The 27814-nt window shown below is 47.6% G+C and overlaps 1 protein-coding gene across 6 annotated transcripts in view; it reads right to left on the reverse strand.

Annotated features, from left to right (window-relative positions):
* ZNF175 (zinc finger protein 175) overlaps nucleotides 1–27499 on the reverse strand; it is a 37902-nt gene extending 10403 nt beyond the window's left edge. The window contains exons 1-3 of one of the 6 annotated variants that reach the window (XM_077747230.1): nucleotides 23358–23469; nucleotides 21496–21668; nucleotides 6557–6817 (exon numbers count right to left, since the gene is read on the reverse strand). In XM_077747230.1, coding sequence (XP_077603356.1) covers nucleotides 6557–6706 — 150 coding nt within the window. In that variant the 5' untranslated portion in view covers nucleotides 6707–6817; nucleotides 21496–21668; nucleotides 23358–23469. The other 5 variants (XM_077747233.1, XM_077747229.1, XM_077747231.1 and 2 more) reach the window with 5 other exon arrangements.
* Nucleotides 27500–27814: the final 315 nt, after the last annotated feature.

Raw genomic sequence — 27814 nt, forward strand, 5'->3', positions numbered from 1 at the left:
TGGGTGGCTTAGTCGGTTAAGCGTCCGACTTCCGCTTGGGTCATGATCTCACGGTTCATGGGTTCGAGCCCCGCGTCGGGCTCTGTGCTGACTGCCAGTTCAGAGCCTGGAGCCTGTTTCAGTCTGTGACTCCCTCTCTCTGACCTTCCCCTGCTCACGCTGTCTCTCTCTCTCTCTCTCCTAAAAATAAATAAAACATTAAAAAAATAAAAAATAAATAAAAAGGTAAAAATTCATCCCCTCTAAGGAGAAAAGACAATGTTGACAGCTGTTTGTTTTTTAAAGCTGGGACACTGTTTAAGTCTATGTAACTAACAGTCGGTCTTTTGGGAGGAGAGGAAGTGGAAGAGATTAGACCTTCCCTGCAAGGCAGCTCACACCAGGTCACAAGACTTCCATCATCTGCCACAGAGCGGTGCTTGCAAAGACTGATGTTGTTATTCACAAGCCTAGCAAAACAATCTTTTCTATGTACAAACAAAACCAAAACCACTTGTAAAGGAAAAAGTGCCCCCCGAATGTTTTTAGAAATATATGCATATGGGCTATGAGTATTATAAAATATATTTGAAAACCAGAGGCTAAGACAAATAAATATAAAATAGAAACATACAATATAAATCTGAGGGCAAGAAAAAAGATAATTCACAAAACAGAAACACCTGACATCTATCAGGATGGCTGGTATCGAAAAGATAGTAACAAGTTGGCGAGGCCGTGGACACCAAGGGACCCTCCCACACTGTGGGTGGGAACGTAAACGGGGGCAGCTGCCGCGCAAAACAGCGTGAAGGGTCCCCTAAAACTTAAAATCAGAAAAACCCACACAATCTAGTATTTCCACTAAGGGATATTTACCCAAAGAAAATGGAAACACTAATTTGGAAAGGTTAGGACTTGTTGAAGTCCTAACCCCCAGTACCCCAAAGTGTGCCTGTATTTGGAGACACGGGCTTTAAAGAGGTCACGTGACCTGTGTTTACTGTGGCATTATTTACAACAGCCAGGACACGGAAGCAAGCCAAGTGTCTAACAACAGCTGAACGGATAAAGAAGATACAGTGTGCGTATAAATGTTACACGTATGTGTGTATGTGTATATAGTATGTACAGACCTGGAGGGTCTTGTGCAAGTGAACGAGTCAGAGACAAATACTGTGTGATTTCACTTCTATGTGGAATCTAAAAAACAAAACAAGTGAACCAACAAAAAAAGCAGAAACAGACCCAGAAATACACAGGACAAACTGGTGGTTGCCGGAGGGGAGGAGGGGGAGACGGGCGGAACCGGTGACTGGGGAGTGCAGGCTTCCAGCTACGGAACGAATTAGTCACAAGGATGAAAGACACAGCGTAGGGAACACAGTGTTAACAACACTGTGTGGTGGCTGTGTGGTGGCAGATAAGAGCTACACTTGCAGGGTGAGAGTAGCATAATGTATACACGTGTCAATTTCTATGCTGTGCACTCGTAACCAATGTTAACGTGTCAACCATATTTCAATTAAAAGAAAAAGACCAATAAAACAAAAGTACACATTAAAGCAACAATGGCATCTATTGAATTTTGATCAGATTAACAACCTTAAAAGTGAAGAATAACAACACAGTACTGGCAGAAGCTGAGGGAGGACCCTGATGAGAAGACTATGTAAATACCGGTGGCAAATATCCTAACACGACCAGAGAAGCCCACTGAAAATCTGAATTAGCAACGGGAGTGAGTATCTACTGAAATGGCAAAATGAAAACCAGGGCAAGCCAGCAAAATTATTTTTATCATCTAAAAGGAAATGAGCCAGTATGAAGTACCATGTATCATAACACTCACTTGAACATGCTTTCAGTCATGCTCTTAACAGTTCAACCCACATCAAGGCAACATGAAAGGCATTTTCCTACAATGTACTGTTTGTCACTGTTTATGGGCTTAATTATGTCTCCCCTTCAAGCTCCCCCCACCCAAAAAAAGTCATGTCAGTGTCGTAAGCCCCAGGACCTCAAAGTGTATATTTGGAAACACAGTCCTTTAAAAGCCTGAGTTGCTCAGCTGGTTGAGTGTCTTGACTTTGGCTCAGATCATGAGCTCGTGGTTCGTGGGTTCAGAGCCTGGAGCCTGTTTTGGATTCTGTGTCTCCCTCTCTCCCTCTGCCTGCCCCCACTCTCCTCACATTCTGTCTCTCTCCCTCTCTCTCAAAAATAAAACTTTCAAAACATAAATAAAAGAGGTAACCAAGTTAAAATGAGGTCAGAGAATGGGCTCTGATCCCGTATGACCGGGGGTCCTTATAAGAAAAGATGAAGGGGCACCTGGGTGACTCAGTGGGTGAAGCGGCTGGTTTAGCAGCTGACTTGATTTCGGCTCAGGTCACGACCTCATGGTTTGAGTTCAAGCCTCACATCAGGCTATGTGGAGACAGTACAGAGCCTGCTTGGGATTCTCTCTCTCCCTCTCTCTACCCCTTCCCTATTCATGCTCTGTCTCTCAAAAATAAACATTTTTTAAAAATTTTTATGTATTGAGAGAGACACAGAGTGCAAACAGGGGAGGGGCAGAAAGAGAAAGAATCTGAAGCAGGCTCCAGGCTCCGAGCTATCAGCACAGAGCCTGATGAGGGGCTCAAACCCACAAACAACGAATCATAACCTGAGCTGAAATCACATGAGCTTACCTCACTGAGCCACCCAGGCACCCCAAGAAACATTTTTTAAAAAAGAATGACTTTTAAATATCTGGAGCCAATATCTTTTAATTTTTTAATGACTTTTACTTGGCATTTATTCTAATAGTTTTAACATTCCTTTCTTTCAATGTTTTTTTTTTCCTTAACATATTTTAGTGTTTGTATTTTTGAAAGAGAGAGAGAGAGAGAGAGAGAGAGAGAGAGACACCATGAGATAGGGAAGGGCAGAGAGAGNATGTGTGTATGTGTATATAGTATGTACAGACCTGGAGGGTCTTGTGCAAGTGAACGAGTCAGAGACAAATACTGTGTGATTTCACTTCTATGTGGAATCTAAAAAACAAAACAAGTGAACCAACAAAAAAAGCAGAAACAGACCCAGAAATACACAGGACAAACTGGTGGTTGCCGGAGGGGAGGAGGGGGAGACGGGCGGAACCGGTGACTGGGGAGTGCAGGCTTCCAGCTACGGAACGAATTAGTCACAAGGATGAAAGACACAGCGTAGGGAACACAGTGTTAACAACACTGTGTGGTGGCTGTGTGGTGGCAGATAAGAGCTACACTTGCAGGGTGAGAGTAGCATAATGTATACACGTGTCAATTTCTATGCTGTGCACTCGTAACCAATGTTAACGTGTCAACCATATTTCAATTAAAAGAAAAAGACCAATAAAACAAAAGTACACATTAAAGCAACAATGGCATCTATTGAATTTTGATCAGATTAACAACCTTAAAAGTGAAGAATAACAACACAGTACTGGCAGAAGCTGAGGGAGGACCCTGATGAGAAGACTATGTAAATACCGGTGGCAAATATCCTAACACGACCAGAGAAGCCCACTGAAAATCTGAATTAGCAACGGGAGTGAGTATCTACTGAAATGGCAAAATGAAAACCAGGGCAAGCCAGCAAAATTATTTTTATCATCTAAAAGGAAATGAGCCAGTATGAAGTACCATGTATCATAACACTCACTTGAACATGCTTTCAGTCATGCTCTTAACAGTTCAACCCACATCAAGGCAACATGAAAGGCATTTTCCTACAATGTACTGTTTGTCACTGTTTATGGGCTTAATTATATCTCCCCTTCAAGCTCCCCCCACCCAAAAAAAGTCTTATGTCAGTGTCGTAAGCCCCAGGACCTCAAAGTGTATATTTGGAAACACAGTCCTTTAAAAGCCTGAGTTGCTCAGCTGGTTGAGTGTCTTGACTTTGGCTCAGATCATGAGCTCGTGGTTCGTGGGTTCAGAGCCTGGAGCCTGTTTTGGATTCTGTGTCTCCCTCTCTCCCTCTGCCTGCCCCCACTCTCCTCACATTCTGTCTCTCTCCCTCTCTCTCAAAAATAAAACTTTCAAAACATAAATAAAAGAGGTAACCAAGTTAAAATGAGGTCAGAGAATGGGCTCTGATCCCGTATGACCGGGGGTCCTTATAAGAAAAGATGAAGGGGCACCTGGGTGACTCAGTGGGTGAAGCGGCTGGTTTAGCAGCTGACTTGATTTCGGCTCAGGTCACGACCTCATGGTTTGAGTTCAAGCCTCACATCAGGCTATGTGGAGACAGTACAGAGCCTGCTTGGGATTCTCTCTCTCCCTCTCTCTACCCCTTCCCTATTCATGCTCTGTCTCTCAAAAATAAACATTTTTTAAAAATTTTTATGTATTGAGAGAGACACAGAGTGCAACCAGGGGAGGGGCAGAAAGAGAAAGAATCTGAAGCAGGCTCCAGGCTCCGAGCTATCAGCACAGAGCCTGATGAGGGGCTCAAACCCACAAACAACGAATCATAACCTGAGCTGAAATCACATGAGCTTACCTCACTGAGCCACCCAGGCACCCCAAGAAACATTTTTTAAAAAAGAATGACTTTTAAATATCTGGAGCCAATATCTTTTAATTTTTTAATGACTTTTACTTGGCATTTATTCTAATAGTTTTAACATTCCTTTCTTTCAATGTTTTTTTTTTCCTTAACATATTTTAGTGTTTGTATTTTTGAAAGAGAGAGAGAGAGAGAGAGAGAGAGAGAGAGACACCATGAGATAGGGAAGGGCAGAGAGAGAGAGAGAGAGGAAGACACAGAATCTGAAAGAGGCTCCAAGCTCTGGACTGTCAGCACAGAGCCCAAACCGGGGATGGAACTCTGAATGGTAAGATCATGACCTGAGGCTGAAGTCGGACACTTAACTGACCGAGCCACCCAGGCGCTCCTCTTTCAATGTTTTCTATTATCAAATGTTTCTGTCAGGTTGAGGGGACATTATTTATTTAAAAGAAATTTTTTTTAATGTTTTATTTCTGAGAGAGAGAGACAGAGAGAGAGAGAGAGCATGAGCAGGGGAGGGTCAGAGAGAGAGGGAGACACAGAATCTGAAACAGGCTCCAGGCTCTGGTCTAGCTGTCAGCACAGAGCCCGACACGGGGCTCGAACCCACAACTGCGAAATCATGACCTGAGCCGAAGTCGGACTGACTGAGCCACCTGGGCGCTCCGGGAGGACTTTAAACATAACTGAAATACATAATCTTCTCACAATATGTTGGTTCGCAGTGGTAATAAGCCACGCATTTACCATACTTTTTAAAAACAGGACATCTCTCTATAACTGATTATAAACTTATCACAGGTCAGTAATGCACCTATTATTAATAGGACCACTCATTTGTTTTAAAACGCACATATAGTGCCTTTAAATACACAGACTAACCTGTAATTTAGGAAATCTGAGTGTCCCAAAGAATCTTCCTTTCTTGTTTGTTGGGGGCCGTTTCTGAACTCATAGGTTGAGAAAGAACTCCTTGTGAGGTTAAGGGAAGTTGCACGTACTCTTATTACCATCAGATGGCGCCGGATATCCACTCTCACCCAATTGTTTCTGCTTGAGCACTAACCTCCAAGTCACCTTGTTGATTGGTATTAGGAGTGACTCATTCTGGCCTTGATATGCTGATTGCACTTTGTGAAGGAACTTACTGTAGGAACTTCTTTTGTGGTTATGGGAGCCACACTGCGTTCCTGAAAGGGCTGTTTTTCTTAATACCTCCCATTAATCGATAAACAGGCTATTGACCCCTACTCACAAAGAACTAACTTTTGCCTTTACTATGCTAGTGCCACCTCTGGGCTGTTCCCCACCTTTTGCATATCAATGTTCTGGAGAATCTTTACTGATAAAAGAATTTATCATCAGAATGCCACTTCTGTGCTGTCTTGCAAAAACTAAATCATAAAATAAAGTTGAGTCTCAGACAGTGCAGAGAGGCCTGGCTGGTGACCACAAAGAATCTCGGGCCTCTCTCATCCCTCCCTCGCCAACACCATCCATCCTTCAGGGACCCCTGGACTGGCTGGAGCTGGGCCCTGGCACCTGTTCCCATATGGCAAATATTAGTATAACATCTGGGGGCAATTCAGAAACACTGTTCTCTGGCACTTCCGTTCATCTTTAAGACAGGAAAAACCACACATGTCCGTGAAAGACAGTTCTTGCTCTAGTCTCCTAGTCCTGTAAACCATGCAGACAGAGGGAAGCCAGGCAACGCCCACCAAGCAGGTGAGAAGTCAGGTGGAAACCCAGTGGTGGGTGAACCATCTTCCCCGCTGAGCAGGAGTTAGCACTTTCCTCCCAGGGGCCGGGGCTTCCCACCCTTATCTGTTCCTCTTCCTCTGCCCCAGGGACCACCCTCCCCTCCACAGCCCGTTTGTTTCCTCTATAACACAGAAGGCCTGTGAATGAGGGGACATCAGCCCTGCACAACAGCAGGGGGAGGCACATGGTCTCAGCAACACAGAGGCCAGAATCTGCTGCTTTCGGTCTCTGCCCTCAGTTTCCAGAAGCTGTCCCTGGGGTGGCTCCTGCTCACCTCGCGTGGTCCATCCTGCACCTCTGAACTCAGGGCCTGGGACCTGTGGGGCAAATTGTGGCCAGCAGTCATGTCTCCTCTGGGCTTCACTTCTCGGTCTCTCTTGTGGGCAACTCCACTCTTCCCGGGAGCCCGAAGCTGGGTGGGCATCTGGAGACTTCAGTCCGAGCAGTGGGGGAGAGTCTGGCTGGGCTTCGAAGGAGATCGGCAGCCTCAATGGTGTGGTCTGACCCAGGGGCTCTACAGAGACACTGGGAAGTCCTGGAGAGGGAACACCCACACGGTCACTCATCTAACATTTGCTTCATGCAAGTATTTTTGAGGGTCCTTCGGGGAAGGCCACTGTGCTAGACACTATTTTTTTAAGTGTTTGTTTATTTATTTTGAGAAAGAGAGGAAGAGAGAATCCCAAGCAGGCTCTGAGCGGTCAGCACAGAGTCCAATGTGGGGCTCAATCCCCCGATCCTGGGATCAGGTCCTGAGCTGAAACCGAGTCGGACGCTTAACTGACTGAGCCTTCCAGGTGCCCCTGTGCTAGACACTATTGATGAGGGACCATAAGGCAAGCTAACATCCTGCAACCCCCAACCCCACCAAGTGGGATCCCTGGGACGCTCCTCAGACACTCCTGGCTGCCCAAGAACAAAGGAAAAGGGAAAACAAATGGTTAACTGATAGAGATCACAGTCCTGCAGGGCCTAAGTCTCCATCAGTTTACAAATGTCTTAGTAAATGACAAGAAAAAGGCAATCTTATCAATAGCCTAACCCCCAGAAACCCACAGACTCCGTTTCCTGGAGCCCTAACATCATCCTCCCCTGCACAGTGACGTGGGGAACAAGGGCAAGAAGGAAACGTAAATAAGATTGAATCTCCTTATAACCTGCATCACACGGACACATACTGAGACCCTGCAGAGTGAAACATTCCTCCCGGAACTCCCCACCGTCTTCATGTTAATGCTTTGCTACAGAAAAAACAACTTTAGCTTGACAACAGCTAGGCTTCTAGTATCCTGCGAGTCCTCTCTAGCATATGAGAATCCTTTCGGAAACCTCCCTTTTGCCTTTCCCTCCCCCAGCTCCATAGTGTATATAACCAGTCACTCCTCACAACCCGAGTGCGCCTCTTTCTGGCCACAGGTCCTGTCCCCATGCTTTAATAAAATCACCTTTTCCATCTGTTGAAACGTCTTGAAACATCTGTTTCAAGAATTCTTTCTTGGCTGTCCCCCCCTCCCCACTCCAAAACTCCATCGCTATGGAATAGAAGTTCAGAAGATCCCAGCCACTTATTAATCATGATAAGATTTTGGATTAGATGAAGGTTTAATTGTAGCCCTGCCTCCTTTTAGCTGTGAAAATACGAATACATTACTTTAACTGTAGTTTCCAAAATGGGAATGCAAGTTTTCATCACAGGCCGTGGGAAACTCGTATGCGCTGATTATGATGCCTCCAGCACCTGCCTGGCATGTGGTAAACACTGGACAAATATCAGCAAGTAAAGTTATCGGGTACCTGGCTTAATTGCACATAACCCTCTCAACTAAACATCACGATCATGATTATACCTATTTTGTGGATGAGGAAAGTGAAGCTGATTGCTGCTACATAATTTGCCTTGTGGTCACTCAGAAGAGAACCAGTCCTTCCTCTGGCCCCCATTTTTTTTTCTTATTATTTCTTTAATGTTTATTTAATGTTTATTTATTTGGGGGGGGGCAGTGTGTGAGTGGGGAGGGGGCAGAGAGAGATGGAGAAACAGAATCCAAAGCAGGGTCCAGCCTCTGAGTTGTCACCACAGAGGCCGACGTGGGCCTCAAACCCATGAACCATGACATCATGACCTAAGCCAAAGTCAGACTCTTAACACCCCGTGGCCCCTTCCTCTGCCTCCTTCCAAACTGCACACACATGCAGAGCTGCCTCTATCCCACGTGGTCCCCTACAGGGTCAGCTTTCATAAACACCATCTCCATCTCCTGTTGCATTCAGAGAGCTGAGGCTTTGAGATGGCCACAACTGGTATGTCAAACCCAAGCTTCTGGACACTTCCGTGCCCATCCATAACACCCTAGACTTTTTCTAACAAAGATAAAACTTAAATTTACTGTCCTTAAGGGATGCCTGGGTGGCTCAGGAGGTTAAGTGTCCAACTCTTGGTTTCGGCTCAGGTCATGATCTCAATGCTTGTGAGTTCAAGCCCTGCATCCAGCTCCACACTGACAGCGCAGAGCCTGCTTGGGATTCTCTCTCTGCCCCTCCCCTGCTTGCTCTCTCCCTCTCAAAAAAATAAATAAATAAGTTTATTGCATTTAACCCCCACCTTCACCCCAAAAACCTGCAGACATGCATCAGGACCTCCAATCGCCTACCATATCTTGACAGTACATAATGAATTGCCTCCCAACACCACACCCAAATGCAGTCATCAACAGCAAGGACCTCCAGAAGTCCCCAAGGAGTGAACCACAGGGGGGCCAGAAGGTCTCGAAATGCCTCCACGACACTACACAGACACAGCCAGGCACCACTGCCTGCCAATAAATGTCTCCTGGGGAGTGTGAGTTCCACAGGACCCCGAATTATCACCAACACGGGCTCCAACTAATGCATCCCTATAGGAGATGGTCGTCCATCTGTTCAACTGCCGATTACTGACCCTTATCACGACCACAAGTGATAGGGAAAAATCTGTTGTAAGATGGCCGACAGGACTGATAAGAAAATACCTGTCCTTGATCAAAGACTCCACCTTCCAGGTTCTTCTTCCCACCCTGCTTGTCGTGTGCAGTAATGAGGAATGCAAGTAACAGGCGATAAATTATTCCCTCTGCTGATGCTCTGGGCTCAGCCCTCTGGAGAATGATCTCCTCTGAGCCCACCAGTGTAAAATAAACCTCCTGCCTTCCCAGATTCTGAGTGCTGCTTGGTTCTTGCTCCGGGTGATCCAGACCCTTTTGGTTTCCTGACTGGGAAACCCAACAGCGCTGGCCCGTTGTTGCCACTGTTTTGGGAAAACAGGGAGGCAGTGACGGAAAGAGGAATCGCAAAGGAGGTGTGCCTTGCCTGAATGTCGGCAGTCTCCAGCTCAGCTGCCTCGGGCTGGCCCGCTCTGGTCCCACTCTGCCATTCCTGCCGGACGCGAGGAGACTTGGCAAGTGAGGACCTGGAACCAACGTCGGAAACCAGTTAAGGCCTGGGCCCTAAGTCTGTCCGGTCCTTAGTGGTGGAGGGGGAGCTGATCACTCCCAAGGCCTCAGTGGTCTCATCTGTAGGAATTCTGTGGGAGGGAATGTAATAATCTCTGGGGGGTGGGGGGGTGAGTGTGAATGTGTGACTTGGTCTGGCTTGCCTGCCGGGTTCGAGTCTGTGGCTCCACAGGTGGACAACCCTTAAGGTCCCAGAAGCCTACCTAGTCTGAGTGGGCCCGTCTGCAATTCTGTGATGAATGGCATACAGTCTACGGCAGCATCGGAATAGTTTCCGATCATAAGTCACAAAGCTGAGACCGCTATGGCTAAGCATCACCTAAGTTCCTTCGGGACATGGCCAGACGGGCATCTGACTGGTCTCTTCATTAGAGGGGGCACCCACACCCCCTTGTCTGTCTTTGCGACATCGCCTCACGGGATCATTATGGGGTTGGGACTGTGCAGAGAAGCGGTTTCCGGGAGACTCTGGAATCATGTGAATCAGAACAGCCTACTTTTGGTGTAGGATGGCCCTTTAGGGTGAACCTTATGTGTCCCCACCTTCCGCCACGTCCGGCATGTTGTTGCCAGATTCCCAGACTACCCTGATCAGTTCCTGTATCACTCCTGGTTAGAGATTACCGAAACCCTTCCCCCTTGGGTGCAATTTACCTGCAACAACATAGACAGGCTAGGGTCTTAGTCGCCTCGACAAAATGCTCCACAGAAGCTCAACAGAAGTCCCGACCTCCACAAATTCTCGCCAGTGATCCGGAGAAAGTACCAATCTTGCCCCCGAGATGAACCCCCTGGTTCCCGATACTCTGCCACGTTTGGTCTCCCCAGCACCTCCGGACTCGGCAGATCCTCTCTTCCCCATAGCAGTGGCCAGACTGTGCCCTTGGCTAGGGGCAGGTGCTCTCCAGATGTCAGTCCACAGCCGCCAGTATCAAGAAGCTCTTCTGGGGGGCAAAGGGAGGGGGATCCAAGCAGGGGCTAATATGTAGACCCACGAATATGCCCAGCAGCAAGGGGAATCCCCCGGGGATGATCACGAGAGGCTATGCAAGGCTTACACCCCACTTGACCCCGAGGCACAAGAGAACCTTGACAAAAGGAGGGGGAAGGTCCAGCAGCAAAAGGGGGGAGGCCCAGAACCTCCTTAGCTAGGGGTCAATGAGCCTACTGCAAGGAGAAAGGACATTAAAAGAATAAATGTCCCACCCAGCAAAGTCCCGGAAACCCAGCCGATATGCAAAAGAACCCTGCAAGAAAGACTCATAAGCCTAGAAGGGAGAGACTCAGATTGAGGGGAACCAGGCTCACTTCTTCCTGGGCCCCATGAGCCCACGGACAAAATAAAAGTAGGGGGACCCAACTATGACTTTTATGTGGACTCGGGGGCCACATGGTACGGCAGGAGTTCCTCTACCTACCTGAGTGCCCTACCCCTCCCCTTGGCTGGGATATACTCACAGCTGGGGGCCCAAGGAACCTTCAGGCCAATGGGACACACCAGTCCTCAACTGGATCCAGATGGAGGCTATTCTGCGCCCAGGCCCAACCCAGCAGCCCACCTGAATTCAGAACTGCCCTCCTGTTTGTGGGCCGTGGACAACCTCTGGACTTGCCCACAATGGGGCCTCCGTCATTGTAGAATTAATCCCAGGGGCTCAACCGCAGAGACAGCAGCAGCATCGCCTCCCACAAGAGGCAAGGGCAGGCCTCCAGGGGAAAGTTAAAAAAAAAAAAAAAAAAAAAAGCCAGACATTCTGGCTTAATGCCAATCACCCTGGAATATCCCACTCTTGCCAGTTAAAAAGCCAGGAGGAGCTGACCAGTTCAAGCCTTGACCCTGTGGTCCAGAAACCATACACCCTCCTCAGCCAGATCCTAGGCTCAGCCAGCTGGGTTCACCTGCCTAGACTTAAAGGATGCCTTCTTCTGGGGGCCTCTGCTTGGCCCCCCAGAGCCAACCCTTGTTTGCCTTTGAATGGACCGAACCAGATACAGGAAATTAAAAAAAAACATCACCTGCCCTCTTGGGGAGGCACTGGCCAGAGACCTTGCTGGCTTTCTAAGGGAGGCCACAAACAGCACCCTTCTCCGGTATGTGGATGGCCTCCTCCCGGCCAGCAATACCCGTGAGAGCTGTACGGAGGGCACAAGGGCCGTCCTCCAGCCCGTCGGACTCAGGGCATCGGGTGCCAACAGCAAGTCCGATGCTCGGGCTTCCTCCTCACCCAGGGAAAGAGAGTACTCGGCCCAGATGGAGAACCCCCTCTCTGGACAGAGGAGGCCGAAGCCACCTTCGTAGAGATAAAGATCACCTTGGGGCAGGCACCAGCTCTTGGCCTGCCGAATATAGAAAAGCCTTTTAATTTCTTTGTGCACGAGACAGAAAAGGTCGCCCTCGGGGTTCCGCTGGCCTTGACAACGGCCAGTAGCACACCTGTCGAAGAGGCTGGACGCGGTGGCAGCAGGCTGGCCCCTGTGCCTTGGGGCACTAGCAGCCACAGTTCTGCTCATTGAGGAGGCAGAGACAAGGCGTCTCCAACTCTCAGCTAGCACAGTACCAGGGGCTTCTCTGCGAAAATCTATGGGTCACTCTTACAACAGTGCGGACACTGAACTCTGCAACTTTCCTACCTACTGAGGAAGGGAAACTGGATCATGACTGCTCTGAGGTGACTGATGAAGTAGTCCCAGCCACCAGACCTGCATGACCAGGTCCGAAAGAGCCCAGACCTCACCTGGTACAGTGACAGTGGCAGTTTATCACAGAGGGCGTTCAAAAGGCAGGTATGCAGTGACGTGCCTCAACCCGGGCCCTCACCTTTAGCAAGGACAAGAGTGTCCACGACTCCCGGGACGCCTCTGCTACACTTACATGAGGCTATCTACAATGAGGACACACTGAAGCTCCTCAAGGCCGTCTGGCTCACAAAAGAAGTTACAGTTCACTGCAAAGGACACAGAAGGGAGACAGCCCTACAGCACGAGGAATCGTCCGGCAGACAAAGCAGCCGAGATGGCAGCTAATGAGGAGGCAGATGGAGCTCCCTCCCTTACCTGTGCCGCGGCCCCCACCGGGAATTCAAAGAAGAAACTGGCCCCCGCTTCGGCTTACCAGCCACCACCCACAGCATTAACGGGCCTGTGTTCCTGGCAGACTGCTTACCCGCCTCAAAGCTCAGGGAAAGTAGAGCAGATGAATCGCACCCTCAAGGGAACCTCAGCCAAGTTGTGTCAGGAATCAGACCTCCCATGGCCAGACCTGTTGCCCATGGCCCCCCTGCATGTCCGTTGCACACCAGGAACTCAAGGTTTCTCCCCCTTTGAACTCCCCCTCCATGTCTAGGGAACCTCCCAGGGAACCCTCACCAAACAGGGGATGAGGGAATGAGAGAGCAACTGTAAGCGTTAGGGGCCACCCTGGATAAGTTACAACGATATACCACCGAGAGGGCCCCAATCTCTTTTGGATCCCCTGTACACCCTTTCTCACCAGGGGACTACATCTCGGTCAAAGATTAGAAGGGCCTCTCAAAGCACAGTGGACTGGGCCTCATACCGTTATTCTGACCACCCCTACTGCCCTCAAGGTCGCCGATATCATTCCCTGGGTTCACCACTCCAGAGTCAAGAGGGCCAATCTTGAGGAGCCCCAAACTTGGAAGACTGACCCAAGTCCAACAAACCTGCTCAAAGTGCCCTTTCAGAGAGTCCTAGTTCTTAGGATTTTCAGCCCTGCTCCAGCCACACCCCAGAAGCTGGCTGGTCTGTGCACAGCAGAAGCTGGAGGAATTGCTGTTTTGATAAGATAGACTTGTCCTTACTCTTTGCCATCGGGTTGGCAGAGGTTACCCCAGAAAGCTGGGGAAACAGCGAGAGGTTCCTGATTGCACTCACCTTCCTCTTATGGTGACAGGATGTTCTGTTGGTATTGATTGCTTCTAATCTGGGCCCCATTTGTAAAACAAGGCACCTTCAGTGGAAGAGTCTGCGGAGTTTAAAAGCTTAAATGTGGCGTAACCTCTTTCGATCTGTTGGGTTGCCTGCCAGTAAGGTTGCTAATGCCATTCTGGGGAAGTGTTGCACTGATGTATGTGCCTCCCACTTCAAGAAGAGACTGTGCTTAGATTCACCTTCAGCCTCAAGGTTCAGGCTAAACGAGCAGTGTTGCTCCCCGTACTCCTTGGGGTGGGAATAGCCACGGGGACAGGGACTGGCATAGGCGGCATAGGCTCTTCTGTGGGACCAACAAGTGGCTGACTCCCTGGGGTCCCTGCAGAGCCAAATAAGTTCCCTGGCAGGAAATGCCATCCAGAACAGACGGGCACTTGACCTCTTCTCTGCCGAGAGAAAGGGCACCTGCATCTTCTTCGGAGACTTTGTAAATCTGTCAGGAATGGTCACAAGCAAAGTCAGGGAACTAAGGGAAAGAACCAGTCCATAATAAAGATGATGCCCTCTAATACAGACTAGGTCTATTTAAAGGGGCATCAAAGTGGGGAATGACAGGGAAAATCTGTTGTAAGATGGCCGACAGGACAGATTAAGAAAACACCTGTCCCTGATCAAAGACTTCTCCTTCCCGGTTCTTCTTCCCACCCTGCTTGTCGCGTGCATTAATCAGGAAGGCAAAGTGACAGGCTATAAACTGTTCCCTCTGTTGATGCTCTGGGCTCAACCCTCTGGAAAATGATCTCTGAGCCCACCAGTGTAAAATAAACCTCCTGCCTTCCAAGATCTCCGAGTGCCGCCTGGTTCTTCCACTGCGAGATCCAGACCAGACTCTGTAACACAGAGACCTAAGAAGAGGCTCAGAAACCCCCCTAACTGATCTCCTAGGCCTCCAGTTGATGGGCTCCCATCGACTCAGCGCCCCACTGTACTGATTTCTATAGGTTCCAAATACACTGCTCCCGATGAAATAACAGGACCTTCCACATCCCCCAATCCCTGAAGCCGCTTGCCCCTGCATCAACCACTGCCCCCAGGGAGTCACTTCTCCAGCGTCCCTGTGGTAGGGTCCCCTAAGGGGAAAAAAAAAACATCAAGGCAACCTTGCTATTCACGCATGTGACAACATCCTTCACGACCTTGTAACATGAGACCACTTAATCAGACTGCATGTTTGTGTGTTACCATATGTAGGAGACAAAGAAGTAAAAAATATATAAAAAAGCCACACCCCATCACATTCGGGGCTTAGTTCTGTGAGTAGGAACCCAACTGAGCGATGCCGGCCGGAATAAAGTTGCTTCCTGGAAAGAAAAGCCTCAGTGTCACAACTCTCTGTGCGAGGATCCGGCTACATTACTTGGGGGCTCTCGTCTGGGACTCGTTTCCACCTCCTTTGCCACCAGGGATGCAAACCTCAGGGCACTGGGAGAGGCGGCTCACCTGGCCCCAGTGGACCCCTTGATCCACAGGAGACTAGCCCTCCTGACGTGCTGGGGCAAGGACCCCCATGCAGTACCCTATTAGGCCGTGGAACAGGCTCAGGGAGCGGCGTCAGACTGGTAAGAACCCCGGTTCGTTTTGGCAGACCTGCCCGTAACAGGCAGAAGGGGAGCCTGCTCACCTCCCAGGGTCGCACTAGTAAGTCCACAAGGGAAGAGGAACGAAGCAGCACCTCTAAGGCCTTGGGCNCCTCCTGCCTTCCAAGATCTCCGAGTGCCGCCTGGTTCTTCCACTGCGAGATCCAGACCAGACTGTAACACAGAGACCTAAGAAGAGGCTCAGAAACTCCCCTAACTGATCTCCTAGGCCTCCAGATGATGGGCTCCCATCGACTCAGCGCCCTACTGTACTGATTTCTATAGGTTCCAAATACACTGCTCCCGATGAAATAACAGGACCTTCCACATCCCCCAATCCCTGAAGCCGCTTGCCCCTGCATCAACCACTGCCCCCAGGGAGTCACTTCTCCAGCGTCCCTGTGGTAGGGTCCCCTAAGGGGAAAAAAAAAACATCAAGGCAACCTTGCTATTCACGCATGTGACAACATCCTTCACGACCTTGTAACATGAGACCACTTAATCAGACTGCATGTTTGTGTGTTACCATATGTAGGAGACAAAGAAGTAAAAAATATATAAAAAAGCCACACCCCATCACATTCGGGGCTTAGTTCTGTGAGTAGGAACCCAACTGAGCGATGCCGGCCGGAATAAAGTTGCTTCCTGGAAAGAAAAGCCTCAGTGTCACAACTCTCTGTGCGAGGATCCGGCTACATTACTTGGGGGCTCTCGTCTGGGACTCGTTTCCACCTCCTTTGCCACCAGGGATGCAAACCTCAGGGCACTGGGAGAGGCGGCTCACCTGGCCCCAGTGGACCCCTTGATCCACAGGAGACTAGCCCTCCTGACGTGCTGGGGCAAGGACCTCCATGCAGTACCCTATTAGGCCGTGGAACAGGCTCAGGGAGCGGCGTCAGACTGGTAAGAACCCCGGTTCGTTTTGGCAGACCTGCCCGTAACAGGCAGAAGGGGAGCCTGCTCACCTCCCAGGGTCGCACTAGTAAGTCCACAAGGGAAGAGGAACGAAGCAGCACCTCTAAGGCCTTGGGCGCTGGGTGGCAGGTTGGAGTCGCCCTGTAACTGTGTGTCTCTTGTTCATTCCCTGGGTCAATGACTATGATAAAATTAGACCCAACTCTCTCTGGTTGTCCTACCTCAGAACATGGACTTTAAAGAATATTCCTAAGCAGCTGCCGAAACTCCTTTGTTTTGGGGAAATTCCCTGTCTTCTCCAGACTGACATGGACTGCCTAATTCCACTAGTAGAGAACAAAACAAAACAGAACAAACCTGGAGTCTGCTCCTCTGCCTGAGCTGACAAGATTTAAAACTGGGAATTCTCTTCCTCTGCCTTCTGCTGGCACCTATCTCTTCTGCCCTCCCTTCCCCCGTCCGGTTTCTGTACCACCTGGAGGGGGAGGGCGGCCTGCATAACTGGCTCCTCAGGGCCTCAGGGACCATCAGCTCCTCCTCCCACCCCAAGAGTTCATGGAGCGAAGACCACAGAAGTCAGTTTCCCCACCAACGTTCCAGGTAAAAATTAACCATGGGGAACAAACTGTCTTACGTGGACTCAAGTAAAACGTATTCAGTGTTTAAGCTAATTTAAGTTTGTTGACTTAAAGTGATGGTTAGTTTTGTCTGTCTTATAGTTTTCGTGAGTAATTGTTAAGATGGCTTTCAAAGTCCTTGGTAACATAACGTTGAAGTTTTGCTTGCATGATAAATTGAGATGGAGTTCATTGGCTATCTAACGAGGTAAGAAGCACTAATTACTAGATGTAGGTTTGTACTTTTCACTAGTTGCAAAAAAAAAATCAGGATATTTGGAACTGTTGAAACACATGCTTTGGGCTTAATGGATTCATAAATTTGTCATCTAAAAAAAATTCTGATATAACAGAGTTCACAATTGATTACTACTTAGTTTTCACTGGAGACTAGGTTTCTAGCAGTTAAAATTCTGCTAAGTGTACTTAAGACCGTTGGAAATAAGAAAAGCAACTCTGTAGGTAGGAAAGTAGGAGGTATGAAAGATATAAGAAATGGAAATATATTTTTGTTAAAGGTAAAAGAAAGTGATTTTGTCCTAAATGAGACTGGTTATTTGGAGAAAAATGGGTTGGGACAAAATCTAACTGCAAAAGAAAAGTTGTAAAAGGCTTGAGAAGGATTATCTTTAAAAAAATTTTTTTATTTTATTTTTTAAATGTTTACTTATTTTTGAGAGACAGACAGAGTGCAAGTTGGGGAGGGGCACAGAGAGAGGGAGACAGATTTCGAAACAGGCTCCAGGCTCCGAGCTGTCAGCACAGAGCCTGATGCGGAGCTCAAACCCACAGACTATGAGATCATGACCTGAGACGAAGTTGGATGCTTAACCAACTGAGCCACCCAAACGCCCCTAAAAAGAAATTTTATATGTGGTCAGGATGGACTAAGGTTAAAATAAATGGATTTTACAAGTACACAGGATTAAGATTAAAATTCCTCCTCCTTTGATCCAAAGGCTGGGAAAATAACGGCAATACCCTTGATGCCAGCCTCCAAATCCTCCACATTTGTGCTGTTCTTGTTTAGCAGAGGAACGGAAGCCTTTGCCATAATAGATAAAGGGCTTTTCCTAAGATACATGGGAGCCATTTTACCAGACTTAGCCCACTGTATGCCAGAAATGGATACCCACATGGCTGAAACGTATTTATGTGGGCATTGCTGAAAAAGACAGGGGAAAAGACCTTGACTTTGGCTCGTTAAGCCCTCCCTAAATGGCCACTGATCAATATGTAAGTTACTGTTGGGCCAAAATAAAATTAGTGCATCCTATGACAACCAAGAAAATCTTGCTTGGTCAGTCTGTACCCCCAAGGCCCTGCAGGTAGGAAACAGAAGGGTAAGGAAAAAAATTAAGGAAATCTAAGATTTCACCCTTATATTATACTAAATTAGCCACTATTTCACAAACACAAAATGAGGGCCTGATGGCCTTCCTGGAGAGGTTGAGGGAGGCTCTCATTAAATATATGGCTATCTCCCTTGACACCCCTGAGGCTGAGATAATTTTAAAAGACAAATTTGTCACTCAGTCAGCCCTAGATATTCAGAGAAAATGCAAAAATTGGCTGTTGGCCTTGAAGGGACCCTGAAGGAGCTCTTAGGAGATGCCAATCGGGACTGTTACAAACCAAACAGAAAAGGAAGCTTAAAAACAAAAAATCTAAGGCCTTAGCTGTGGCCTTACGTACTGTCAGACCGACTTCCCGAGGTCCTGGCACCAAGTGCCATTTCTATGGCCGCTCCAAGCACTAAATGAGAATGTCCTCAGAGGGGACAACCAAAATGAAAACCCCATTAAGCCATGCCCCTGATAATGGAAACAATCACCGGAGATCTGAATGCCCTCGGACCTCTATCTGTGAGGCTCAGATAACCCACATCCCTGGAAGGGACTAACCGAGGCCTGGGGGCTCTTCACAGCGGCTCCCCTAAACCGACGGTCTATCAGAAACCCAGAACCTCGGTAACTCTAAGTATAGAAGAACTGGTTGATTCCCTTCTTGACACCAGAGCTCCCTTTTCTGTCCTCTTTTCCACTCCAGGCCAACTATCCAAATGCAGCATAACTATTAGGGGCACCTCTAGAAAACTTCTAACTAAATTTTTCTCTCAGGCCCTGGGATGTATATGGGGAAACCTAATTTTTCTTTTCTTTCCTGATAACGCCAGAGACCCTTTCTCCCTTGCTGAAAGGGACATTATACCTAAATTAGAGACTCTGGTGCTCCTAACTCAGGAGAGATAAACAATTATGTGAGCTTTAGAAAATTACTGGGTATTGTAGGCTATAGATACCAGGGTTCAGGAAGATAGTTTGCTGCTATATCAATTATTAAAGGAGACTCAATCCCACCTACTCTGCCCTCCCCCAAAATAAATAAACAAACTGGGGTCTGACTCCTAAACACTCTCTCCAGCCCTCGGAATAGTTATAACTGAGCAGGGCAATTATTATTACCAAGCTCACAGAGCTAAAAGATTATTAAAACATAGCATCTGGCTTTCATTTAGGGAGAGACAAAACTTATTAAATGGCTCAAAGGATGTTTACTGAAAAAAAAACTGTCAAGGTTGTGAGGACAGTTCTGCAAGAATGTCTTAAAAACAATCCTTTCAACCACAAGCTTGCTCTCCCAGGCAATCAAGGAACCGGAGACTAACTATCCAGGAAAAGACAATTAGGTTTCACTCAGTTGCCAAGGTAAAAAAAAAAAAAAAAAGCCATCATCTGTTTGTATGGGTTAATACCTTTACTAATTGGGTAAGGGCCTTCCCCTACAAGGCAGAAATGGCACAAAAAGCAATAAAAATTCTGCTTTATAAAATAATACCCAGGTTTGGCTTAGCTAAGTTTTACACAGCAAAAGAAAGCACACTGTCTGCTTATACTCAGCAATAACAAGCACTGGATGCTTAAAAAAATTTTTTTAATTAAGTTAGGGCCAAACTCTTGGAAATAGAGTCACCACTGATTACTTACTGCCCCTGCTTCTCCATTAGTTGGGTAATGAGAGTCCCTGACATATGTGGTTTCCAAAGTCAGGGTCTCTCCTAGATTATTTCACAGGTTTGGAAACTGTAGACACAATCTTAAGGTATCATCTTGTTGGTCAGTATAATCTTTACTTTGTGTTTTTCTCTTTGTGTCTGCTAATGTTTATGCTGCCTCAGCCTGCCAGCCTTCCTGGAAAACCACACTGTGGGCCACTCAACTAACCCTTGGGTAGATTCTAGCTGCTGAACCCCTACACTGTCCCTTATCAGCTTGAAGAAGCCGGACCGGTCACCATCCCTGCTCCCTAACAGAAGTTACAGGCCCTGTTCCAGGGGAGAAATAAATAGGGAAAGGGGTGACATTAGGCAGGGAGAGATAAGGGACCTTCAGGGAGGCAGACTGCAGCTGCAAGAGGGAGGCTAAAGAAGCAGATGGGGTTCTCCCTTTATAAAATCCTTTATGGGTGCCCTCCCCCCATTATTAAGGACATAAGGGAGGAATCTAAGTGAGACAGGCAATCTAACCCTAAAACAACAGACGTGGACCCTTGGCTTTGCCTTAACCACCTTTCACCACTGGGTCGGAGAACGATTACCTGTTAATTTGACTAGAGGCTCACCCCTTTAAACCAGGAGATGTGGGGAATGTCTTGGTGGCTCAGTCGGTTGGGCCTCTGACTTCGGCTCAAGTCATGATCTCACCATCTGTGGGTTCGAGCCCCGCATCGGGCTCTGTGCTGACAGCTCAGAGCCTGGAGCCTGTTTCTTATTCTGTGTCTCCCTCTCTCTCTGACCCTCCACTGCTCATGCTGTCTCTCTCTCTCTCTCAGAAATAAATAAAAAACATTATAAATAAATAAACCAGGAGATGCAACATAGATAAAGGAATGAAATATCCAAGCCCCAAAACCCCTATGGAGGCGCCTGTTCACTGTCATTTTGTCCACCCCTACTGCAGTAAAGGTAGCAGTGAGTCCCCCGATTGACCACAGCAGAGTGAAGCCGGCATCTCCAAACTGGGAGTGCATTCCTGACCCATCAACGCCATGCAAGCTGACCCTATGGAGGAAGCAATCTGCAACCCCAGAGTCTCCAGGAGACGGCAGCACTGCTGGAGTCGCTCTAGGAAGTGACTGAACTACGCGCTGCAGAAGCTCGCCGAATCAACGGTCCGGTGAAACAAAAGTCTGCCCTTATTTTCATACGTTTCCTTACTGTGATGCACTGTCACGCCTTGTTTCTCACGATCATTGATTCTTCCTTTGCTCTTTGCCATAAGACTGGCCGAGGCCGCCCTGGCCGGCTGGAAATGTGGTGAGAGGTTTCTGTGAACACTCACCTTCCCTTTGTGGAGAGGATACTTCGTTGGTACCAACGTGGGAAAACAATGGCCATTAGAGACTAGAAAATTAGATCCCCACAAGCCTTAGAGTAAAAAACAAAACAAAACAAACAAATAAACAAAAAACACCCCAGCCCTATTGGGTTTGGCTTCTCAAAAGCTCAATTATTGGAAAAACCTGTCTTGCGTCGTGGGGAAAACGTTCACCACGGTCTCTGTTAAAAACTCAACGTGCGTGGACCAAAGATTTTATAACTCAACTGCCCAGAAAACCCAATGGTCCCCAGATCACCTTGAGCCAGATCCCCACCGCCTGTCTCACTTTTCTCATCTGCGAGAGGCCTGAGACAACGTCAACACGGCCATCAAATGGCAGGTCCCGGGTGGACCGTACTACAGATGTGGAAGGACAGTTTAGACAGTACTTCCCGCAGTCTGGTCAGGGTCATACGTGCTAGAAACCACTCGTCCATCTTTCTTCCTGCTCCCGCTTGCCTGAGAAAAACATTTGAGAGTTCAAGAGTAGGGGGACAGAGAGACTCAAGAAAAAAAAAAAAAGGCAGTGTGCCTTACAATTAACAATTAAGATAATAAACGGCCTCCTGAGTGTATAATCCAATGTTACGGCCCTGCCACCTGGGCAGAGGATGGGTATCGGGGCTACCACCCTCCCATTTACACGCCGCACCGCGTTAGACGACAAGCAGTTACAAAAACTATCACCAGTGAAAGTGCCAGAGCTCTTAACTTACTAGCCAAGCAACAAACCAAAATGTGTGATGCCATCTACCAACATTGCTTGGCCTGAGATTACATGCTTGCTTCTGAGAGAGGTGTCTGTGGAAATGTTAACCTGAGCAACTGCTGCCTACAGATAGAGGATGAGGAAAAAGTCCTAGAGGAGATCACAGAGCCAATGACAAAGGCTGCTCACGTCCCAGTCCAGACCTGGACCGGCTGGAACCCCGGGGGAGTTCTTTGGAGGATGGTTTTCAACTCTTGGGGTGGGGGGGGAGAGAGAGAGAGAGATTCAAAAGCCTCATGGGAATTATCCTAATTTTATTTTTTTAATAACCTTTTTTTTGATTAATTTACTTTTATTTCTAAGTGAGGGAGACAGAGAGAGAGAGAGACATAGTGAGCAGGGGAGGGTCAGAGAGAGACGTAGACAGAATCTGAAGCAGGCTCCAGGCTCTGAGCTCCGAGCTGTCAGCACAGAGCCCAACGCGGGTCTCGAACCCACCAACGGCGAGATCATGCCGTGAACTGAAGTTGGACACTTAACCGACTGAGCCACCCAGGCGTCCATATCCTAATTTTAGGAGGATGCTTAATGTTACCCAGCTTAGCTCCCCTGGTTGTATGCTCTGCCTCCAATCTCCCTGAGGCCATAATTTAAAAAAATAAAAAATAAAAAAAGCAAAGCTGGGGCGCCTGGGTGGCTCAGTCGGTTAAGCGTCCCACTTCGGCTCAGGTGATGCTCTCACGGTTCGTGAGTCGAGCCNTTTAATTAAAAAAATGAGAGATGTCCGCTCATGTAATGATATTATAAAAATGTAAACCACATGATGCTCTCTGACCCTAAATAGAGGGGTCCAAGCATCAAAGGGGGGAATGTGGTAGGGTCCGCTCCCTAAGAAAAAAAAAAAAAAGAACATCTCAAGGCAATCTTACTATCCGCCTATGTGACAACATCCCTCCGGACCTTGAACATGAGGTCACTTACTCAGACTGTGCGTTTGTGTTACCATATGTGGGAGACAAAGAAGTAAAAAAATATACAAAAAACCACGCCACGTGGTGTTTGGGGCTCAGTTCTTTGGGTAGGAACCCTACTGAGCGACGCCGGCTGGAATAAAGTTGCTTCCTGGAAAGAAAAGCCTCGGTGTCACGACTCTCAGTGCAAGAATCCTGCTACATCCCCAGGGCCACCCGAGGCGCGTCCGAGAAGCCAGTTTGCCGTCTTCAAATGAACGGCTGTCAAGGACCAACAGTATAAAAGTTGATATTAAAATACACTTGGAATTTTAGTTCCCCCAAAATACACACACGGGAAACACGCAAAGACGGAAAATGACCGAGCCAATCACCCAAGCGCCGTCTATCCCACAGCCCCCGTCACTGAAGACCCCAACACTCACTCCGCAGACCCTCGCCACTCGTCGCCGAACCCCTCACACTCACCCTAAGCCGAGTTCCCCTCATTGGCCCCACAGGAGTCCACTGCCGATACACCAAACCACCACAGCGTCCCACGCCTGTGGCTGACGGGTTGCACCCAGTTAACAACCCAAGCGAAATGGCCGCGCTGGGCCACTTCCGGCCGGCCCTCGCTTCCTGTGGGCGTTTCTTGGCGCCCTGGCGATTAAACTCTGCGCAGGCTCAGTAGAAGCTGTGAGGCCACGCCCCGCCAGGAGTTATCATGGCGTACTACACTCTATTCCGCCGTTCAATTTCTTACAGGGATAGACAAGGGAACTACATGGCCGCGTCCATGAGAGTTATGAAGCTGGAAGCCGCCATTTTTCAAGGACTTCCATTCCGTACAGTCAGGGAAGGCGTTTGCAGTTTCACCAAGGCTTAGGGTCCGTCCCACCTTGGCAGATACGTTACTTTGTATGTCTGCTTTGTACATTCCACCATGGCAGATACACTTTCTGTATCTATTTCTAGGAGAAACTGGCATTGCATACCCTGAAAAATAACTTTTCTTTGTATTTTCTCTGATTCAAAACTCCAGACTCAGGAGGTGCCTGGCTGACCCAGTCGGTAAAGCATGAAACGCTTGATCTCTGGGTTGTGAGTTCGAGTCCCACATTCGGTGTAGAGATTACTTAAAAATAAAATCTTAAAAAATAAAAAATTTTAAAGAAAGCTTAAAAAAATAAGAAAATAAATGCTCAGAATCCAGGTATTCTTCCTCCTCTTCCCAACCACAACTCAGACTACAACAGAGATGCTAATGGTGAGAGGCAAATGGCATCCCAGAGGGTGTTGAGCCTGGCAGTCCAACTCTCCATCCATCGAAAGACTCCCCTGTAGGCAGCTGGGACCCCAGGCTCTGAGGACTGGGTAGGCTGTAGGCTTGCCTCTCAAGGGTCCAGCTCAGCCTGGCAGGAGTTACTGACAAACACACAGACCAACCGCAGGGGGCTGGCCCTTCATGACCGATAGAGCAGAGTTATTTCCCAGTGTGCTGCAGTTGAGGTGAGAAAACAGTAGAGACAGAAAAAGAGAGACAAAGCCAGACCTAGTGTTCAGAAGTAATTTCTCTCCTTCTCTTTCTCACTCCCCATTGTCTAATCATTTATTTACAAAGTTCTGTAAGCATCTACTAATGTGGGGAACAAAGGCAGAAGGAAATGTAGATAAAATTAAATTTCTTTATAACCTGAAGTCCATTGACAGATACTTGAGACAGGCAGTAGAATAGTCCTCTAGGAACTCCCAACTGTTTTAATGTTAATGCTTTGCTAGAGGGAAAAACAATAATAGCTTGACAGTAGCTAAGGCATCCAGGATCCTGCACGTCTTCTTTAGCTTATGAAAATCCTTTTGGAAACTTCCCCAATCTTTACCTCCCCCAACTCCCAAGTATATAAGCAGTGACTCCTCACAACCCCAATGCAGCTCTTTCTCCCCTGGGTCCTGTTCACATGCTTTAATAAAAACCCTTTTTTGCACCAAAGATTTCTCAAGAATTCTTGGCAGTCAGTTCCGAACCCCAACATTTTCACATCATTTACAAACAGTAGTTCCAATAATTAAGAAGCTGGACTCCCTGAGTTTGAAGCCAGATGTTCAACTTGGGCCAGTTAGTTAACCTCTCTGTACTTCAATTTCCTGCTTCATAAAGTTGTCCTTTTGGGGGTGCAGGTCCCTGACCCAATTTGGGTAAAAGCCAGTGGCAAGGGAGGTGAAAGAATCCACCCAAGACAGAATAAAGGAGATAGAAGTTTATTGAATTCACTGCAAAGGAACTGGGGAAAGACAGTGAGGAGCATGCAACTCTTGATCTCAGGGCTGTGAGTTCAAGTCCCATGTTGGGTGTGGAGATTACTAAAGCTTTTTTTTTTAATTTTTAATGTTTTATTTATTTCTGAAAGAGAGAGGCAGCATGAGCAGGAGAGGGTCAGAGAGAGAGGGAGACACAGAATCAGAAGCAGGTTCCAGGCTCTGAGCTAGCTGTCAGCACAGAGCCCAACGCAGGGCTCGAACCCACGAACTGTGAGATCATTACCTGAGCTGAAGTCGGACATTTAACCGACTGAGCCACCCAGGCACCCCAAGATTACTAAAGGTAAATAAACTTTAATATATGTAATGTTTATATATTTATATATTTTTAATATATACATACATTTTATACATATATTATTCTCTAATATATATTAGAGAGGCTAAAAATAAAGCCTAAAAATAAAATATTCTCTAAGGTAAATAATAGGAAAGAGATTCCTATCTTTAGAAAAGTTAATAAGGAAAACCTCAAGGTCACTCTGTGTAAATTCTTTGAGTAGATAATTCACAAAGAAGGATTACAGTTAATAAAAAAGAAATACATGGGAAAAGTTATTTATAATCACATCAATGCAAAATAAATAAAGGATATAATACTACTTCTCTAATCTTGAATTAGCAAAAGTGAAAAAAGTCCATCCATACCAGGCACTGTTATGTGTTACCTGGAGATTTAAATGAGTAGAAAATGTCATGTTGACTTCAGATGGAATTGGAAGAATCATCTCTACTTTCCACATAATATGTCAATGACAAATGCATTTTCCTCTAAGTTACAAGAAGGTGGACTTTCAGGAACCTTAATCAATGGGGTTTTCTTTTTCTTTTTTAAAATGCTTATTTATTTTTGAGAGAGAGACAGAGAGACCAAGAGAGAGAATGAGTGGGGGAGAGGCAGAGAGAGAGGGAGACACAGAATCTGAAGCAGACACCAGGCTCCCAGCTGTCAGCACAGAGCCAGGAGCAGGACTCGAACCCACAAATTGTGAGATCATGACTGAGCTACCCACCAGCCCCAAGGGGGCTTTATTTTTCTAACAGAACACGCAGTCTAGAGACAGGCTGCTAGAGACTTTGATTTCAGCAGCTTGGCAGAGCCCACTGAACATTCTCCAGGGTAAATAAGGAGGAGGGGAGGGGCCAGCTCCCCCCTGGTTTTCGCACTCCTAGGTGGGCCCAGTCCTGACTCAGCAGCTTTCCTGAACTGAGACCCTTCCACACCCACCTCCCAGATATTCCTAAACTCGGGACCAAATCCTTCTTCAGCACCACGGAGAGAGCCACCCCCTGTCTTTCTCCTTCTGGGCAGGAGAGAGCGCTCCTTGGTGGGCAGGTGCTGGGAGAATTGAGAGGGTTGGGGATGAATTTGAACGGGATAAGTACCTCCCCCACTCTACCTCTGCCCTTCCCAGACTCCTTGGCACCACCGGAAATTAGGGCCTTCGAGTGGATCATACCCTCGGTGTGGGACTGCTCACATGCCCTTGGTTTCTTGCCTCTTGGGGCCAACTCCACCCCCAATCTCTTTAGAGATTCCTCCTTGTCTGGGATAGACCTTTATTCTCTTCTTCACCTCTTACAGACAGGAAGGGACTCTCCCCAACAAGCTGATCTCTTCCTCTCCCTTCCCCCCCCTCCTCCCTCTTCCCTCCCGCCTCCTTTCTCTCTTTCCCTCTTTCTCTCTGTGTGTCCCTCTTTCCTCCTCCTCCTTCTCCTCCTCCTTGTCTCTCCCTCCCTCCCTCTCTCCCTCCCTCTCTCTCCCTCTCTCGCTCAGTCTCTGGCCAGTACTCAAATGGAGCTCTGTAGGACTGAGAACAAGATTCATCATCCTTTCCTGACTCTAGCTATGTTCCAAATCTGGAAAGATTATGTAAAAATATGTCTCGGTGTCTGTCAGATAAACAAAGGAATGAAATATCAGGAGCTGAATGAGGCATTGTCTTTGGAAGCCAAGGAAGACATTCAAAGTGTTTAGGCACATGTGGGATCTTGCTTAGATTGGGAAGAGTTCTGTGACCTCACAGATGGAGCACTGTCCACGGGAGACCCGAAGCTAAGTGAGCTTCCACGGAGGAGAGGAATTATGGCACCTGGAACGGTATGGAGAAGAAGAGGAGAGAGATTCTGTATGTGCAGGCTCAAGGGAAATGTGAGGAGAGGTAAAGACCCAGTCACAAGTTCTATCTCACCCTGAGCCCAAGCTGCATATTCAAGTCTGGAGCTATAGACAGGGCTCCAGGCTCAGTCCCAGCCTCTGTCCCTGCAGATGAATTCAAGAGTTCACCTGGTGCTTCCTGAGGTCTCCAGGGTTGGGTCCAACATGGAGAGGATTTGTTCCCAGGAGTGTCTTGGTCTTCTGTTCCTCCATCCTCATAAGGGGGTCTCCAAGAGGGGTGCCTGCGTGGCTCAGTCGGTTAAGCATCCAACTGCAGCTCAGGTCATGATCTTGTGGTCTCTTGGTTCGAACCCCATAATGCACTCTCTGCTGTCAGTATAGAGCCTGCTTTGGATCCTCTGTCTCCCTCTTTCTATCCCATTCAAGCTCTCTCTCTCTCAAAAATAAACATTAAAAAAAAAAAAGAGGGTCTCCAAGAAACCTATCTGCGGAAAACAGACATTCA

This window comes from Crocuta crocuta, unplaced genomic scaffold (genome assembly GCF_008692635.1).
Source record: "Crocuta crocuta isolate KB4526 unplaced genomic scaffold, BGI_CrCroc_1.0 scaffold334, whole genome shotgun sequence".
In the NCBI taxonomy this organism is placed as follows: domain Eukaryota; kingdom Metazoa; phylum Chordata; class Mammalia; order Carnivora; family Hyaenidae; genus Crocuta; species Crocuta crocuta.